Source organism: Carassius auratus, chromosome 46 (genome assembly GCF_003368295.1).
Source record: "Carassius auratus strain Wakin chromosome 46, ASM336829v1, whole genome shotgun sequence".
Lineage (NCBI taxonomy): Eukaryota > Metazoa > Chordata > Actinopteri > Cypriniformes > Cyprinidae > Carassius > Carassius auratus.
In genome coordinates this window covers 16,603,060-16,618,894 of record NC_039288.1, presented here as the reverse complement: position 1 = coordinate 16,618,894, position 15,835 = coordinate 16,603,060, and the positions used below count along the sequence as shown (strand labels likewise).

General features: G+C 37.2%; 2 protein-coding genes across 21 annotated transcripts in view; one reads left to right on the top strand and one right to left on the bottom strand.

Annotated features, from left to right (window-relative positions):
* Positions 1 to 4,825, top strand: part of LOC113064390 (rho GTPase-activating protein 24-like) — a 90,888-nt gene extending 86,063 nt beyond the window's left edge. For 4 of the 5 annotated variants that reach the window (XM_026235184.1, XM_026235185.1, XM_026235187.1 and 1 more), the window contains 4 exons: positions 422 to 495; positions 1,070 to 1,191; positions 1,279 to 2,353; positions 3,381 to 4,825. In XM_026235184.1, coding sequence (XP_026090969.1) covers positions 422 to 495; positions 1,070 to 1,191; positions 1,279 to 2,353; positions 3,381 to 3,624 — 1,515 coding nt within the window. In that variant the 3' untranslated portion in view covers positions 3,625 to 4,825. The remainder of the gene's footprint in view (positions 1 to 421; positions 496 to 1,069; positions 1,192 to 1,278; positions 2,354 to 3,380) is intronic. The other variant, XM_026235183.1, reaches the window with a different exon arrangement.
* Positions 4,826 to 9,116: 4,291 nt separating this feature from the next.
* Positions 9,117 to 15,835, bottom strand: part of mapk10 (mitogen-activated protein kinase 10) — a 53,026-nt gene continuing 46,307 nt past the window's right edge. For 11 of the 16 annotated variants that reach the window (XM_026235168.1, XM_026235171.1, XM_026235172.1 and 8 more), the window contains one exon: positions 9,117 to 10,806. In XM_026235168.1, the coding sequence (XP_026090953.1) occupies positions 10,664 to 10,806 (143 nt within the window). In that variant the 3' untranslated portion in view covers positions 9,117 to 10,663. Of the gene's footprint in view, positions 10,812 to 15,835 lie in introns of all 16 variants that reach the window. The other 5 variants (XM_026235174.1, XM_026235177.1, XM_026235176.1 and 2 more) reach the window with 3 other exon arrangements.

Below are 15,835 nucleotides of genomic sequence, written 5' to 3'. Positions count from 1 at the left end.
CATGTACAATTATTGCTGGTTTATATAATATTCTGAGTTTGAATTTGACTGTTTTTATTTATTTTGAGGAATGCTGAATCTGTTTTGTGCATAATGTTCATATTTAGTCTAGAACTACAGTAACATCACAGCGCACACAACGCATCTGCAGTTACTTCCGATTTCTCTCAACATGGCAACACGAGAGCAATCAGTAAAGACATGGCAAACCAAGTAACTAGCATTACTCATTTGAAAGAGTAACTCAGATATTGCCTTCTAAAGAGTAACAAGTAGTTACTTTACTAGTTACTTGAAAAAAGTAATCTGATTACTTCATTTGCGTTACTTGTAATCCGTGACCCCCAACACTGATTCACATTTCTTTTTATCCTAGATGTGTATTTCATTTTTATTTCTTTTTTCATCTGTTTCTGTGCAGGGAATGAAGGAATTAAGAAAGCAAGTAGAAGGTCTACCTACAGTAAACTACAATCTGCTTAAATACATATGCAAGTAGGTGATTTTGCATTCTATTCCATTCAGTTGTGGCTTATCACAAAATGTCATAGTTCTGTGAACTTGTGGTGGGATTTTTTCAGTGACTGCAGGATAAAGTAAGTCACTGAGTTAGTTCACACAGTTGATTCATTCAAAAACACTGATTCATTTGGGAATCAGGAAAAAAGTGACTGTCTTTGAGTGAGTCATTGAGTCTGTTCACTCAGTCGATTCATTCAAAAACACTGATGCATTCAGGAATTAAATAAGTAACTGTGTTTGAAAAAAAAACTTGCTTGTGATCTTATGTTAAATTACTTTTGTGTTATTTTAATTGCATGAAATTAATTTTACGTTTAAGTTTATTTTTTGCACAGGTCTCAGGCTTCTCATTCATTTGTTATCAATTTTGTTATGTGCATCGATCAAGTATCATTTGTAAACAAATAAATAAATAGGCCCACCACTTGATTTTCAGTTACTTTAATGGATTATCTATTTAAAAAAATTTCTCTACACATTCAACTTTGTACTTACGGTTTCTGAAATCTCTAAAGCTGTAATGTTAAGACCCTTCTATCTTGTCCAGGTTTTTGGATGAAGTTCAGTCCTACTCAGGTGTGAATAAAATGAGTGTACAGAATCTGGCTACAGTCTTTGGGCCAAATATTCTGAGGCCAAAGGTTGAGGACCCAGTGACTATAATGGAAGGTAGGTCTTGTCCGTATCTCTCACGGCAGAAATCTCTGAATCATGATTTCTTTTTCAGTGTTTGAGTGATCTGTTTGTCATGTGCAGGCACAGCACTGGTTCAGCAGCTGATGGCTGCTCTGATCGGTCAGCACGATGTTCTTTTCCCACCCGATGAGGACCACAGTAGCACCCTGGAACTGGTTAATAATAACAACAATGAGACTCAGAAACGACCTACGAATGGTCAGCTACAAAACAAAGAGAACAATAACACCAGTGGGGTGCGACAGTGCACTTGGGACGCACCAGAATCACCCAGCCGGGTTCCTCTGGACAACGGCTCTCCCCGTTCGGGCAGCCCACGTAATGGTTTTACAGGACAGCGTTTCGAGGTGGCCCGCAGTCCGCCACTAGCAGTGAAAAAGAACCCAGCGTTTTGCAAAGGGAGCGGGATTGTCACCAACGGATCATTCAGCTCGTCATCGTCATCCTCAGGTGACGCCAATCAGGAGAAAAGTCAGGCTCTATCAAACATGGGAACCCTCCATGCACGTCGGACGGGTGCGATAAAAGGCTCGGGCACCAAAATGGGTGTCCAGAATAGCATCGTTCGAATGGGCGTATCCAGCACAGACGTGACGAATGGGACTCTAAATGGACGGAATGGACTCTGGGTTCCCAACGGTCACGCCACGATGCGCGAGGCTAAAAGTCGAGACGCAGAGCACCAGCAGAACCGCCTGTCCACGTACGACAACGTCCACATCCATCAACAGCAGATGACACAGCCCTGTCTGAGCAGCAGCTGTGAGGACAAACAGAGCTTGGATAGCGCCACATGGTCCACCTCGTCTTGCGAGATCTCCCTTCCCGGAAACTCGACTTCTTGCCGCTCCTCCACAACCACGTGCCCAGAGCAGGACTTCTTTGGCAACAACTTTGAGGATCCTTTGTTGGAAGGGCCGGTACAGGAGGACAGCGGACCAGCGGTGGACGATAGGGAGCAGCGGACCAGTAACAGTGGAGGCCGGGGAAGCAGAGGAACCAGCAGCAGCGATAACAGCGAAACCTTTGCCATTACAAATGGGCCGAGCAATCACAGTGCACTGCATAGCCTGGTGGCCAGTCTCAAACAGGAAATGCTCAAGCAGAAGAGTGAATACGAGGCAAGGATTAAGAGGTAAGAGTCATGTTCAACCAAAAAGTCAACTTTTCAGAGTTGTTTTTTCACAGTTTTAGTGACATTAAACATGAGTAGGAAATAAAACAAATGAAAATCTCATGGAAAATCTCTGAATGTTTGCTACCCGCATTCCTTCTTACAACAAATCAGTTGGCATTTATGTAATTTATAAGGAAACGATAGGAGAAAATTTAAAGAAAATGAGGGAAAAACCAACAAAATAAATAAAAGAAACTAAAATAAACAAACAAAAATTACATAAACTCAGACACACACACACACATGCTCAGTATGGCATATTTGACCATTGTTCTTTCTTCCCTGTTGCTTTTTTGGATAATGTATCACTGCAAAACAAATTTCATTCTTCACAAATTTTTTCTTCAATTTTCTTCATCAGCAATAAAATAATTAACCTAGCAATATAAAGAGGAATACAATATAAAATAAAAAAATCAATGGAATAAAATCACTTAAAATAAAAATAAATAAAAAGCAAAATAATAATAATAAAAAGTGTAATTATGTAAATGTAATTACAAAATTATTATTTTTTAATTATTTACTTATTTTTAATAAAATGAACAAAATATTTTGTACTTATTTTTAATAAAATGGGGGAAAATACTTATTTTTTTTATATAATTGGGGGAAAATACTTATTTTTAATAAAATCTTAATTATATATATATATATATATATATATATATATATATATATATATATATATATTAAAAAATATTTTTTATTAAGCTGAAGAAAAAAAAATACTTTTAACAAAATAAAAATATTTTTACTTATTAAAAAAAAAAAAAGATTTTCAAAAGATTTTCAGTGATTAAATGAATTTATCTGATCCTCACAATGATTGTACAACAAGTTTGTACAAGATTGTACAAGTTTTTATTTATTTATTTATTGGTGCTCCATGATAGAATTAACTTTTACCTAAATCACACTGTCTCATTAAACTATCACAAGATTAAAATGTGTATTCATCCACCTTTTCCCATCTTCCCTGTAGTCTGGAACTTCGGAATCTAGAGTTGGAGACGGTGATGGCGAATCTACACGAAGAGCTTGACCAGGAGAAGAAGAAATACACCATGGTGGAGATCAAGCTGAGAAACGCAGAGCGAGCCAAGGACGACGCGGAAAAGAGAAACGAGATGTTGCAGAAAGAGATGGAGCAGTTCTTTTCCACCTTCGGAGACCTGACCGCAGACCCGCGACGGCCCGACAGAGCCAACACCATCTGGATCCAGTGAGCCGTTAACATTTCTCAACGACCAGTCGTGTTACATTGCATGGGCTTGAGTTCAGACAGAACGGGACTTAATCAACCTTCACAGCATCTTTGCACGTTCGGTGCAAAAGTTCGACACGGCTGAGTGAAGCCCATTGAGCCAAAATTTTCAGAACTGAAGGTGGACCAGTTTTTGGATTGAACCAATTGGATCATGAAAAGGGATGATGGGACGATAAGGTGAGATGTTTGTCAAAACGAAAAGAAGGTGACTCAGAGTATTGACCAGAGAGTGAACGGTAAGAGGAACTCGAAGAGATTTTAATGAATGAATTACATGAATGAACATTGAGTTTTAGATGATGGAAAACTCCTGAAGGAAGACAGAGGCACGAATGTCACTCGTATTTCTTCTTGTGATCCAACCAAATGTGTCCTTGAGCTGTCATGTGTCCTCTTGTGTACATAAACAATGTTCAAAATTCCACGATGATAAACAAATGTCTGTATAAATGCAAATTAATGTTTAATGTATGTACTGATATTTAAACAGAGAATTTTCAATGTGTTACGTATACATTTTATATCAAGGCTTTTCCTTGCACTTAAAGCATACGAGTTGCTATGTTGTTTTTCAGTGTGGTACGATGTGAGATGTGGCAAATTTTTCAACATCAGTCTTGCCTGTTGCTTTTTTGCTTAATTTATCACCGCATATAAAACATTTTCTTCATCAGTATTAAAAAGAATATATGTTTTTTAGGCATAAATCTAACAGTTAAGGGCAGGTTTTGCTTAAAATAATATATATATATATATATATATATATATATATATATATATATATATATATATATATATATATATATACACACACATACATATTATGATAAGGTGTTTTTATTCAAAATATTGATGAAGAACCTGATTTTTTGCAGTGTCACAGTGTTCTCCACATGACCAAAACCAAGTAGACGAGGAGAGCTGTAAATACTTGTGAAAACAGTGCAAGTGCTCAGCCTGTCTTTATCGTTGGTGCATGTCACACATCATTTGCTTTCAGCGGTGCTAGACGGGAGGAAGTCTGTTAAAATGAAGTCTGAGATGGGGTTTGTTCATCTCCCGGACCATGTGGGGTCATTTGCCTTGTCGCAGCTGTTCATGCTTCTACTGTAGCGCGATGCATTTATTGAAATGCAATGAAATTAAATTATGTGACCTCATTTAAACTTGTCTTGTGTCATTGTATCAGTCGCTGGACTGAAATCTGTGGGTTGTCTGATATCTACAGCTACAAAATTAACATTAATCATTTATTTAATATTTATGACATTTTTTTTTTCAGTTTCAAATAACTGTTTTATATTAAATGTAACTGATGTTTTTGATTGCAAAGGTGATTTTTTTGCATCAAGTATAAAGTCCATCTGAAATCATAGTAACTTTATTTTATATTTTTTATTTTTATTTTTTTACCACAACTATTATTATCGTTCTTAGTTAATGATAGCAGCAGAGCTTGCATCAGGTATGAGGCTGATTAAATGAGATTTTTTTTTTTCGTGTTCTTATTAACTAATCCTTTAACTTTGCTGCCCAGGTGCACTCTGGGAATGAACATTCTTCTCATCTCACCCAGTATAATGGTTTGTTCGAATTTAAAGCTCCGTCTAGTGTATTTTACCCTGAACCTATTAAAAGAGCCATCAGGGGGCCTGCGCTCTCCATTCCACAGCAGTCTGGCTCACACTCCGCACTGTTCTTCACTGGATAATAGGCTTAAAGCAGCCGGACAAAGTAAACGCAGCCTGCAAATTCCATTCTGAGCTACCGATGACAGAAACGAGCAGGATCCGGGAATATTTTCACGCCAAGCTTACGCTGAAGAATACAAACCTCTGGAAGCTGGAGAGCAGCACAGATAATAGTGTGCTTCTCATGCAGGGAACGTCTTTTGTTGGCGATTTGGGTTTTGCTGCGTTTTATTGAACTAAACCAAATGAGACGGAAGTCCACTGTAGGTAACAGAGCCATGGAGAGTGTGTGTGAGAGAGTTGAATGAAATAAGACCTGTACAGTGGCCCTAATAGCTACTCAGTCACGTCACCACTATGGCAGAAAACATCAAACTACGGTGCTTCTGCAAAGATATGTCTGTTGTTGTTCTCAAAACCAAGTTTTGCAGTTACTTTTAAAAGTGTCAAAGCAATTATAGCGGATTCAACTCAAGCTCACACAGGTGTTCAAGCAGAATCACGCTTAACTGAACAAGTTAAGGTTTTTCTAAGAAAAAAGAATACAATATCAATGTTTAGATCAGCTTGCGTAGGAACTGCAAGCTTGAGGATTTCTAAGAAAGACTCTATAGGTGATCAGCTGTGATTAAAAGGGCCATTAATTCCCCATTTTTCATATTATAAATCTATACTAATTATTAATCTTTAGCATATTTTATGATCATTTATTAGTTGACATTAAATACCAGGGAATATGCGGTCATGTGGCATGAATATGCTACTGTAAACTGAAATACTAATTTAAGCAGCATCTTGCTGTTATTTCAATATTTGTGCATGCAATGCTTACGACCTGATGTAAATTGAGAATCTATATGAATATTCATACTTTCTGAAGTTCAATTGTAACATGCAAATTCAAGAAAAGATGACATTTAATTTCAAGGTCAAAGGAGTTTATTTTCAGTCACATACAGATATTTATATTACATACACAGTACCTTTAAAATGTTGGGTGCTAACAGCAATCCATAGTGCTGTTTAAATCTTTCATTTTTATTTTCATTTTTTCCCCCAACCATCTCATCTTATCTTGCATTTGTAGAATAATTCGATTTGAACAACAGCCGGGAGCGGGAGGTGTGAAAATGACATTAGATATCAAACAGCACTGCGTAAAGAAGCACAGTCTCCATCTGAAACCCTCAACAGAACGGCTCACTGACAGCACAGAGAGAGAGAGAGAGGCTTTAAAATACCGTCAAATGAAACCATAAAGACATGATTGAGTTAAACATCACCATGAGACTCGTCACATTAACTAGCACATGATGTGAAATCATGATTACAGAAACAATCCATCGTTCATCCACACTTTAAGAGTCGTGATATTGCATTCCTGTGATTTCTGACACTGAAGAACCTTAGAAAGAAGGAACAAAAGGTAATAAAAAAATGACTGGAAACAGGGTGGAAAGAAGGAAGGAATGAAAAAGAAAGGAAGAAAAGGAAACAAGAAGGAACTGAGGAAGTAAATTGCAAAGGAAAAGAAAGGGAAAATGGAAAGAGAAAGAGAAGGAAAATCAAAGTGAAAGGAGGCTCTGTATTGCTCTGAGTGTTTTCTTTGATTGCAACGACACTTTGATTTATCAGCGGTATGCTGTTGTGCAGTTTGTTTGGATGGAAGTACAGTATGTACGTCATACTAAAATATAACATTACACTCATTTCAAACATAACATGACAGATGTGTTTACTGGGGAGCTGCTGAATCTAGTGAACATGCATTTATTTATGAACATACAAGACGGTTTTAATCAAAACCTTAAAAAAGCAAAACAAAACAAAACTTGGGGATATTTAAATTCGGTTCTCTTAACAGTGAACGCTTCTCATAAGGCCACCGTCTCGGCCAATCAGTTTGAGTTCCGTTGATGACATCATAATAGCACATTAAGTGACATTATTTCCAATCGTTTGTTTCCTGCTCACAAACTGCACTCCCACATTCACGAGACGAAGTCAAACTCTACAATGCAAAACATGATGCCATGTTCAGCGTTAACACTCAGTACTTTACCCACAATGCCAAAGCAGTGGCATCCCATGTACAGTATATCACTGTTCTGCGTTGGGTCGCAGGTTTATAATGGACGCTGGTTTCAGAAGCAGCATTATAACAGTGTGAAAAGTACAAACATTCAGTGTTGACGCCTACATTGATCAGAAGCCATTCCGAAACCGATCCCGGCGTTAGTTTTTAAAGCACCATGGGAGAAATATACACTCCTGGGCTGAAATTTCGACTCATAGTCGCATAGTTTATATTTTAAGTCAGTGCTTTGAGCTTCATTTCATAACTGGTTTAAATGATGCAAAGTTTCAAAACGGATGATTTGAGATGATGGATTCGCAAAAATTAACCCTGTGTGCGACCCGACAGATACAAGGGCGCTTTCGTTGAAAGATAACCTGTATACATTTCAAAATGGCACACCACGTTGTCCGTCTATTCTAAAATGAAAAAAATTTGATACACAACGCAACGTTTTACATTTAGTATTGAATTCTAACAAGTGAATTACAAAAGCTACTGTATGTACGTGTCCACCCTGTTGTAAATTCATCAGCAGCCATATTGAAGTAGTTTGCAGAGAACGGAGACCTCCCAGAACCCCTCTCTGTCTTCTGGAGATGATATGTATTACTTTGAACTGTGGGAAACTGTGATGACGATTGTTATGGTGAAAATGTCTGATTAGGCTGGGACACTTCAGCTAATGTTCATGCAATTAAAACAGTTCTTTAAATGGCTTCTGATATCAAAGTTCTGAGTTTTGTTTAGTTTTTTCATTTTTTTATGTAATAAAGCAGCACCTAAATGGTGTCATATTCAGTTCTCAGTGTCTAACCGAAGGCTAGAATATGTAATCATGCTTACAAGGGGTCAATATATGATGTCAGATGTAATGAATGTGTGCAACAAAAAAGTTCAATCATGTTTGATTAGTGTTAACATGAAAACAAAAGCATAATCCGAGCACATTTCTGCATGTGCTTAAAGGAACAGTTCATCCAAAAATGAAATGTTGCTGAAATGTTCGATCCTCTATCCATAATACTGCTTTCTCCAGCAAAAATTTTGTCTCATCTGAATCAGGAGAGAAATATGCACAGATCAAGCACTTTTTACAGGCGAAAACAGTTCATAATTGCTGCTCAAATTTTGATGTTAAAGGACAACAGGGACTGACTTTTATTTTACTGGATGAAGCATTGTTATGGATTATGGAGTCATATTTGTGCCAGAAGCAACAGTTTAAAGTTAAAATGTCTCAATAGTGGATTTGTTTATTACAAATGCGCAGATTTTCACTTCATAAGATTGATGGACTGGAGACATATGGATAACTTGTGGATTATTGCTTTTTATCAGCTGTTTGGAGTCTCATTCTGACGGCACCCATTCACTGCAGAAGGGGGCAAGTGATGTAATACTAAATTTCTCCAAATCTGTTTTGATGAAGAAACAAACTCATTTTCATCTCGAATTGCTTGAGGGTAAGTACATTTTCAGCAAATGGTAATTTTTAGGTAAATTATTCCTTTCAACTGAAATCGGATAAACATTAACATGCAAAGCTATATAACGTGTACCCTAAAGATAGAAATCATATATATAAATAATAATGAACAGATTTTATTGACAAAAGAGTGTTTCTGGGTGAGAATGAGTTATAAAATGAGAGCTCTGTTACATAAAAAAAGAAAAAAAAAATCTTGTGTATTTCATCCCTTTATTAAAATGTTTAGTACACGGATCAAATCGAACAAATACATGTACAAAACAAAACCGTACAACTTAAATGTTATATATTTTCAATTTACTGTATACTGCATAATGTTTATTCAATGAAGCTAGTCTTTACCTAATACTAAAAACATCAGCCATGTGTGTTTGAAAGACTACATTACTTGTCTTTTTAAAAATGTAACAATAAAATGTGAAGAGGGGTGTTACATCGCACAGTGGCTCCAAAACATATTCGACAAACACTTGGATCTAAAATCCGGAACTCTACATTAGTAAATCTACATGAATAGGGGATTGTGGGATTGGGTAAACAGACCTGACATATCCGACACAACCTGGAACACCTCTATCAGAGCCGTCGCGTTACTATATTCATGTTTTCAAGGAGGAAACTGCATTATTTCAAAGGCACTTCCCAGATCTGAAAATAAATAAGTTTAATAAATAAACTCCAGCTGAAATGTAGGTAGTAAGCGTATTGATTCCCTTCGGACAGCACAATAATATGAGTTTCGAGATGAGATTTCATTTGCGAGGAACAAAAGGGGAAGATGAGGTGCATGCGCTCGACCTGCATTCGTCTTAGTTACACACACCTTTCAAGGGTGACGGAACAGCATGCAATGCTGCCGCAGAGAGTCAGAGTTTCACAAACACAAAAAGCAGGGCTGCTGAAAGTCGGAAAATGACAGCGAGAGTGCTTGTACCCCTCAATGGCTTCCTGTTAAGCAGCCTCACTTCCTGTCAAGCGTTTGAAACGCCTACTTTAACCCAGGGTTCTTTATATTTGTATATTTTTAATAAGCTTAATTACTTGTTTCTCTGACCATGCAAGACTACAGGCAAAGGGAAACGGGTGATTTGCTGTGATGTGGCAAGGTGTGCAATACTCCCTCTACTGGCCGTCAGTCCCACACTGAAAACACCTCACAACTGTACACAATTACATATATACAAAAGATAGGGGGCGCCATTGTACATGGTATGTTTTCCTTAGAGGTGAAATCGCATACAGACACACAGGCCCATCCAAAAACACCAGAGAGTTTCGGCACCAGCTAAAAACCATCACAAAAAACAACGGTCGATCAGTGACCATTCAAATAAAAGCCCACCCTGCCACATCAAGTGATGCACAGAAAATTGTAAGGTATTAGATATCAGCCAGTCGATATACACTTTACATTGATGCCCAATTTTTTTCTTCCTTTTTTGAAGTCTTCTTATGTTTTTAAATGCCACATGAGGGGGATTCAAAGCAAAGCAACTAGTGAAGATTCATAAATATACATATTCAGCCATTTCTTTGAATGAAAATGCATACTTTGTTGTCATTTACGCGTGACACATTATTTTGTACGTATATATATATCTTTGCCCTGTAGAGGGCGTTGTATATTAACTCATTTTTTTTATTATTACATGTTTTAGAGGTTTGTGGATTTCTCATTTGGGTTCGCGGGTGGCGTTCACCTTCTGAAGAACATGGGGTTGCGCAGGCAGGCGGTTAGTCACCTGCAGCACCCCAGCGGTCCGGCGGAGGTCTCCAGGCTGCTGTCGGTATCAGAGGCCAAGGTCTGGTCGGTGGACATGGAGGAGATGTCGTTGACGGAGGAGGAGGGGGGGAGGCTCTCGCTGCTGTTCATGGCTGCACCTGCGCTAAGGGAAGTAACGGAGAAAAAAAAACGGTTACAACGAAAAAAAAAAGTGCAGCCACAGCGCTGTCTACAGGGCAAAGAGATACTACAAGCAGATGTTCAAATAATAAATAAAATAATAAAAAGCACAATAACAATAAAAATATGTACAAATATCCCACAGGGATGAAAGTGGGTCAAGGCTGGAGTCCGTGAACTGGGTTTAGTCCTGAGGTGATATTGTAGGATGTTACATTTGATCGTACATATATCAACAAATCATGCTATCCTGAATTATTTTTAAGAACAATTTGTACTATATTTAAGAACAATTTGTACTATATATATATATATATATATATATATATATATATATATATATATATATATATATATATATATATATATATGTATGTATATGTATGTATGTATGTATATATATATATCTCTTTAAGTTTAATAATTATTTAATAATTTTACACTGTGGCTGCGCTTGAAAGCATAGGCAGCTGACTTGCTGTCTCGATGTCTTATGAGGCAATGACATGGCAGGCAGTGTTTTTGCACGAAGGCACTTCATGAATCTGATTTCAGACAGGCTTCTGAGGCAGCATAAATGTTTTTATCATCTACAAAATAGAATGCTAGAAATATCATAAAAAGTGCAAAAAGTTACTCAGGAATATACATTTACACACAAACTGACCACCAAACGCAACTTTATTTATTTTATCCATAGACAGTAAAAGAAATGGACACAGCGACCCCATTGGAACTCAATTGAGACAAGTGAAGCCCATTTTTAGCGATTTTTAGCACTTCCGTTTCTGACGCGCAGACTCAAACGAAGCTTGATGAACAACCTGTCTGACAGATGTAAATCTTCTAGTAGCTGTGCGTGCAGACTGCCATCGTTAATCTTGCAGAGACGGCGAGCTTGAGCGGGGAGTTCTTTGGAGTGATTGAGCAGGAGTAAGTATTCTGATTCATTATTTTATATAGTATTTTAAAATGTAACGCCAGTATGCCATATTAAGTTAATTGCCTGTGAACTTCTCCTCCTGTCTGTACGGTAATTTCTCTACTGTGCGACAGAGAGTCGAGTGGTTATTACGCAATCTTTAGCCTATTTTTACAAAAACTGTTTCTACGGGGCCATAATGTAACATAGAAGGTAATGGAGCCCTTTATACATTGTCTTGTATCTTTAGAAATAAATAATGGACAAACGGAGTCTTTAAACGCCTCAGATGTAAAGTTATTCGCTGTCAAAGTGACGCCAAAATGAATGGGAGTCAATGGGAATGCTAACGCAAGTGAAGTTCTGCTACAAAATGGCGGCACGCGGCCGACTTCAACTTCCGGTCGACTTCCTTGCCGCCTGATTTTATCCCAACCGTCACGGAATGGAACACACAGGATCATGGCATATCAAAGGCAGCGAAGGATACATCTATGCTGTCTTCAAAATTTGATCAGAAGCAGGTACCTTTATTTCCGGAGACAGGAAGTAAAGCAGAATTTGTGTTCGGATGTGGCTTGATGCCTTCATGACTTGAAATGCTGCCTCTGAACGCATCATTTTAGAGCTTTCGGACACAGCGCAATTTTACATTAATATTATATCAAATATAATTAGATATTTAAAACAGTATACATACATACACACACACACACACATATATATACACATACACAACATTATCTTGAGAATATTTACTTTCTGTGTCTGTTTACATATAAACCTGAAAATAATATCAGTACATTTATGTTTGTGTGTGTGTGTGTGTTTGTGTGTGTGTGTGTGTGTGTGTGCTAGTCGGAAATCATAAGTCTGGTGGTTAATTTATGCAGCTAAAACTGGGCAAGATATGTTCACATCCCTAACACCATATGAATGAGCAAACTTAGATACACGATCATTCTACATGTTTGCAACAAAATATGCCTTTAAAGTGCCCCATTACTTTCATGCAGTGTGTAACACAGCTTTAAGTGAATAAAAACATCCAGCAAAGTGCACAGTGTATAAATGTATAGTCTTTCCTGAAAAAGGAAAAAATTGTCCCTCTTTTTTCATCACTGGTCCAATCCTTCACCAAGTCTGCTTGAACACAGAGGCTCATCCCAATCCAATAACCCGCAAGGAGATTGCTTTTGATAAAAATCAAATGCAAATAACCCTTAAACGGCTCCCTACGATAACATTACAAGCTAATTTACTTGACTGACAGCCTACATCTTTCGTTTTAATAGAAGGCGGCTCTTTAATACCCATTCAGTGCAGTGAACATGATTTATAATAACTTTAGAGTACACTGCCCACATCCTCATTTGAGATTAACATTTCAAACATGCAATTTTGGAGCGTGACTGCAGAGTGTGGCTGGAGTGAGAAAAATTACAATATGATAATTGATGAAAGCAGAAGCTACCCTTTAACATGAAAAGAAAAAAGGAAGAGGGTGGGTAACACCGGCTCAGCAAAGGCTTTTTATCGCTGTCAGCTTTATGATCACTGTATGTTTTAGTCTCTCTCTCTCTTTCACTCTGTAGAAATGTGCCAGACCAGCAAAACATGGTCGCTAGTTACACAAGACATCACACTGAGAGTGTCTGTTACATCAAGGCACAGCTGACCAGCAATGTTTACACAAAAAATCTGAATAAATGACAAAAACCTCTTCACATTATCCAGAATTCTGTTTTCTGTTTAACATGGCTGCATTTATTTGATCAAAAACACAGTAATATTATGAAATATTATTACAATTTAAAATAAATGTTTTCTATTTGAATATATTTAAAAAATGTAATTTATTTCTGTGATCAAAGCTGAATTTGCAGCGTCATTACTCCAGTCTTCAGTGTCACATGATCAAGAATCATTTCTGATTATTATAAATTTGAATGTAATATTTTTTGCTTATATCTTTGTGAAAACTGTGACATTTTTTGTTTATGGATTTCTGATCAATAGAAAGTTCAAAAGGACAGCATTAATTTATTTACAGTATATTCAGAAACATTTTGTAAAATTATAAAGTAAATATTTTCATGTCATTTTTTATTTAATGCATCCTTACTGAATGAAAGTATTACTTTATATATATAAAAAAAAAAAAAAAGATCTTACTGAGATCCCAAGCTTTGAACGGTAATTTACTTTATGAAAAGGCTAAACCAATTATCCTAAAACTAATTTTAGACCAGGCCAAAAACAAACAAAAAAAACAAAAACAAGTGAAAAATGTTAATTAGTTCTAAACTGGTTTGCTGGTTTTAGTCATTTTTAGAGAGTTTTTGGCAACTTTTCAGCTGGTCAGTACAAGACATCATATTAAACCATATTTTCCATCAGGGAGTTTGGACTAGCTTGAATTCCAAAATGGTTTTTACCTATTTTCTGGGTATCTACTGCCCTCTGCTCTGTTTCCATCTCAAGACCTCTGCCCTACAGCTCCTCTTGTCAGATTATGCTGGCTTTTCTTTACCCACATTTCCCTTCATAGTAAACATGTGATTCCAGTGAACGCTTGAGAGGAAAAATAGACTTTCAGCTACATTGCTCTGCTCTGACTTAACAGAATCCTCCAGTCATCGCCCACAGAGGACACCTCCAGCGTCCCAGAGACCACCATAAATCTCCCGCCTATACTGCAGGATGGACACAGCATCTCAGACTCCCAGATTCTTAATAAAACAGGAAGGGAACGAGGATTTACAGCTTGCATTGATTTTAACCCCGGTACAGTTCTGCGGCTTTAACTAAACACACTAAATCAATTTATAGTACAGGATGCAACATCACAGATTAAAAATTGCCTTTTGCTATTTCTAGTACATTTACTGAAATATCCCTTTTAACAAAAAAAAAAAAAAAAAAAAATCAACATCCGTCCACTGCAGGTGCAGGACATCTATAAACACCAGTCTTTTCCATCAATATTTCCCGAATATTTATTCTCATGTGATCAATCTCCTGCTGTTTTTTCATATTTGCTCTGTTTGCTGTCAGAAAATTATATAAATGATACTTTTCATAAGAGTGGTCATTAGTAATGCTATTATTTGTAAAGCTGTTTTGAAATGACATACAGTATATATGTTTATGAAAAGCAAAATGAACTGAACTGAATATGTGATTTTCTACACACTAACCCACACTGCTCTGAAATCCAGAGCTGCATTGCGACTGCTTTCTTCAGCACAAGCACTTAATTATAAAGAGGGGAGACCAACTAAGAGAGAGAGAGAGAGAGAGCAAGACTGAGAGAAGGAGAGAGAGAGAGAAATGAGGCCAGAGAAGGACTGACAACACAAGCCAAATAGATTCAAACACCCCAGCAGTATCACAAAACATAAGCGTCTAGAAACCAATATCTCATTCTTAACATCTTTGGAGGTTAATATGCAAATAAGACAAGAGTGGACAGGAAGAACTGCAGCTTGCGTCACTGTCTGTCACCTTCTCAGTGCTGCAGGACTGCAGACATGCAGCGCCGCACTAATACACACACACACGCACACACACACACACACACACACACACACACACACACACACACACACACACACACACACACGGGCTGCCCTCTACAGGTCAAACGCAGACACTGCAGCTCAACATCCCACAATGCTCAAAGAAAAAGCCTCTTCACTCAGTCAGTTATGAAATACTTGACACAAACTAAATCCTAAAAATATTTCAGACTTGCCTGAAATATATTATTATTGTAAATGATGAAGTCAGACGCCACGGACTCCAGCCTTAATTATGAAACGTATACATATGCAGTAGCAATTTAAAATCATATACAAGTACACTATTTAAACAATCATTTTTTTTATATAACAGTACTTGGTGATTTTACATTCCTGTAGCATTTATTTACATAATGGTTACATAATGTAAAGACAAAAACAAATCCCCTTCGCTTAGCTCCACCCCTTGGTTACAGTTGCCAACTCAAACAAGCTTTACAGAACATCAAAGATAATATGCTGATATGAACTAATTGGATCTTATTTTAATGTGGGTTGAAA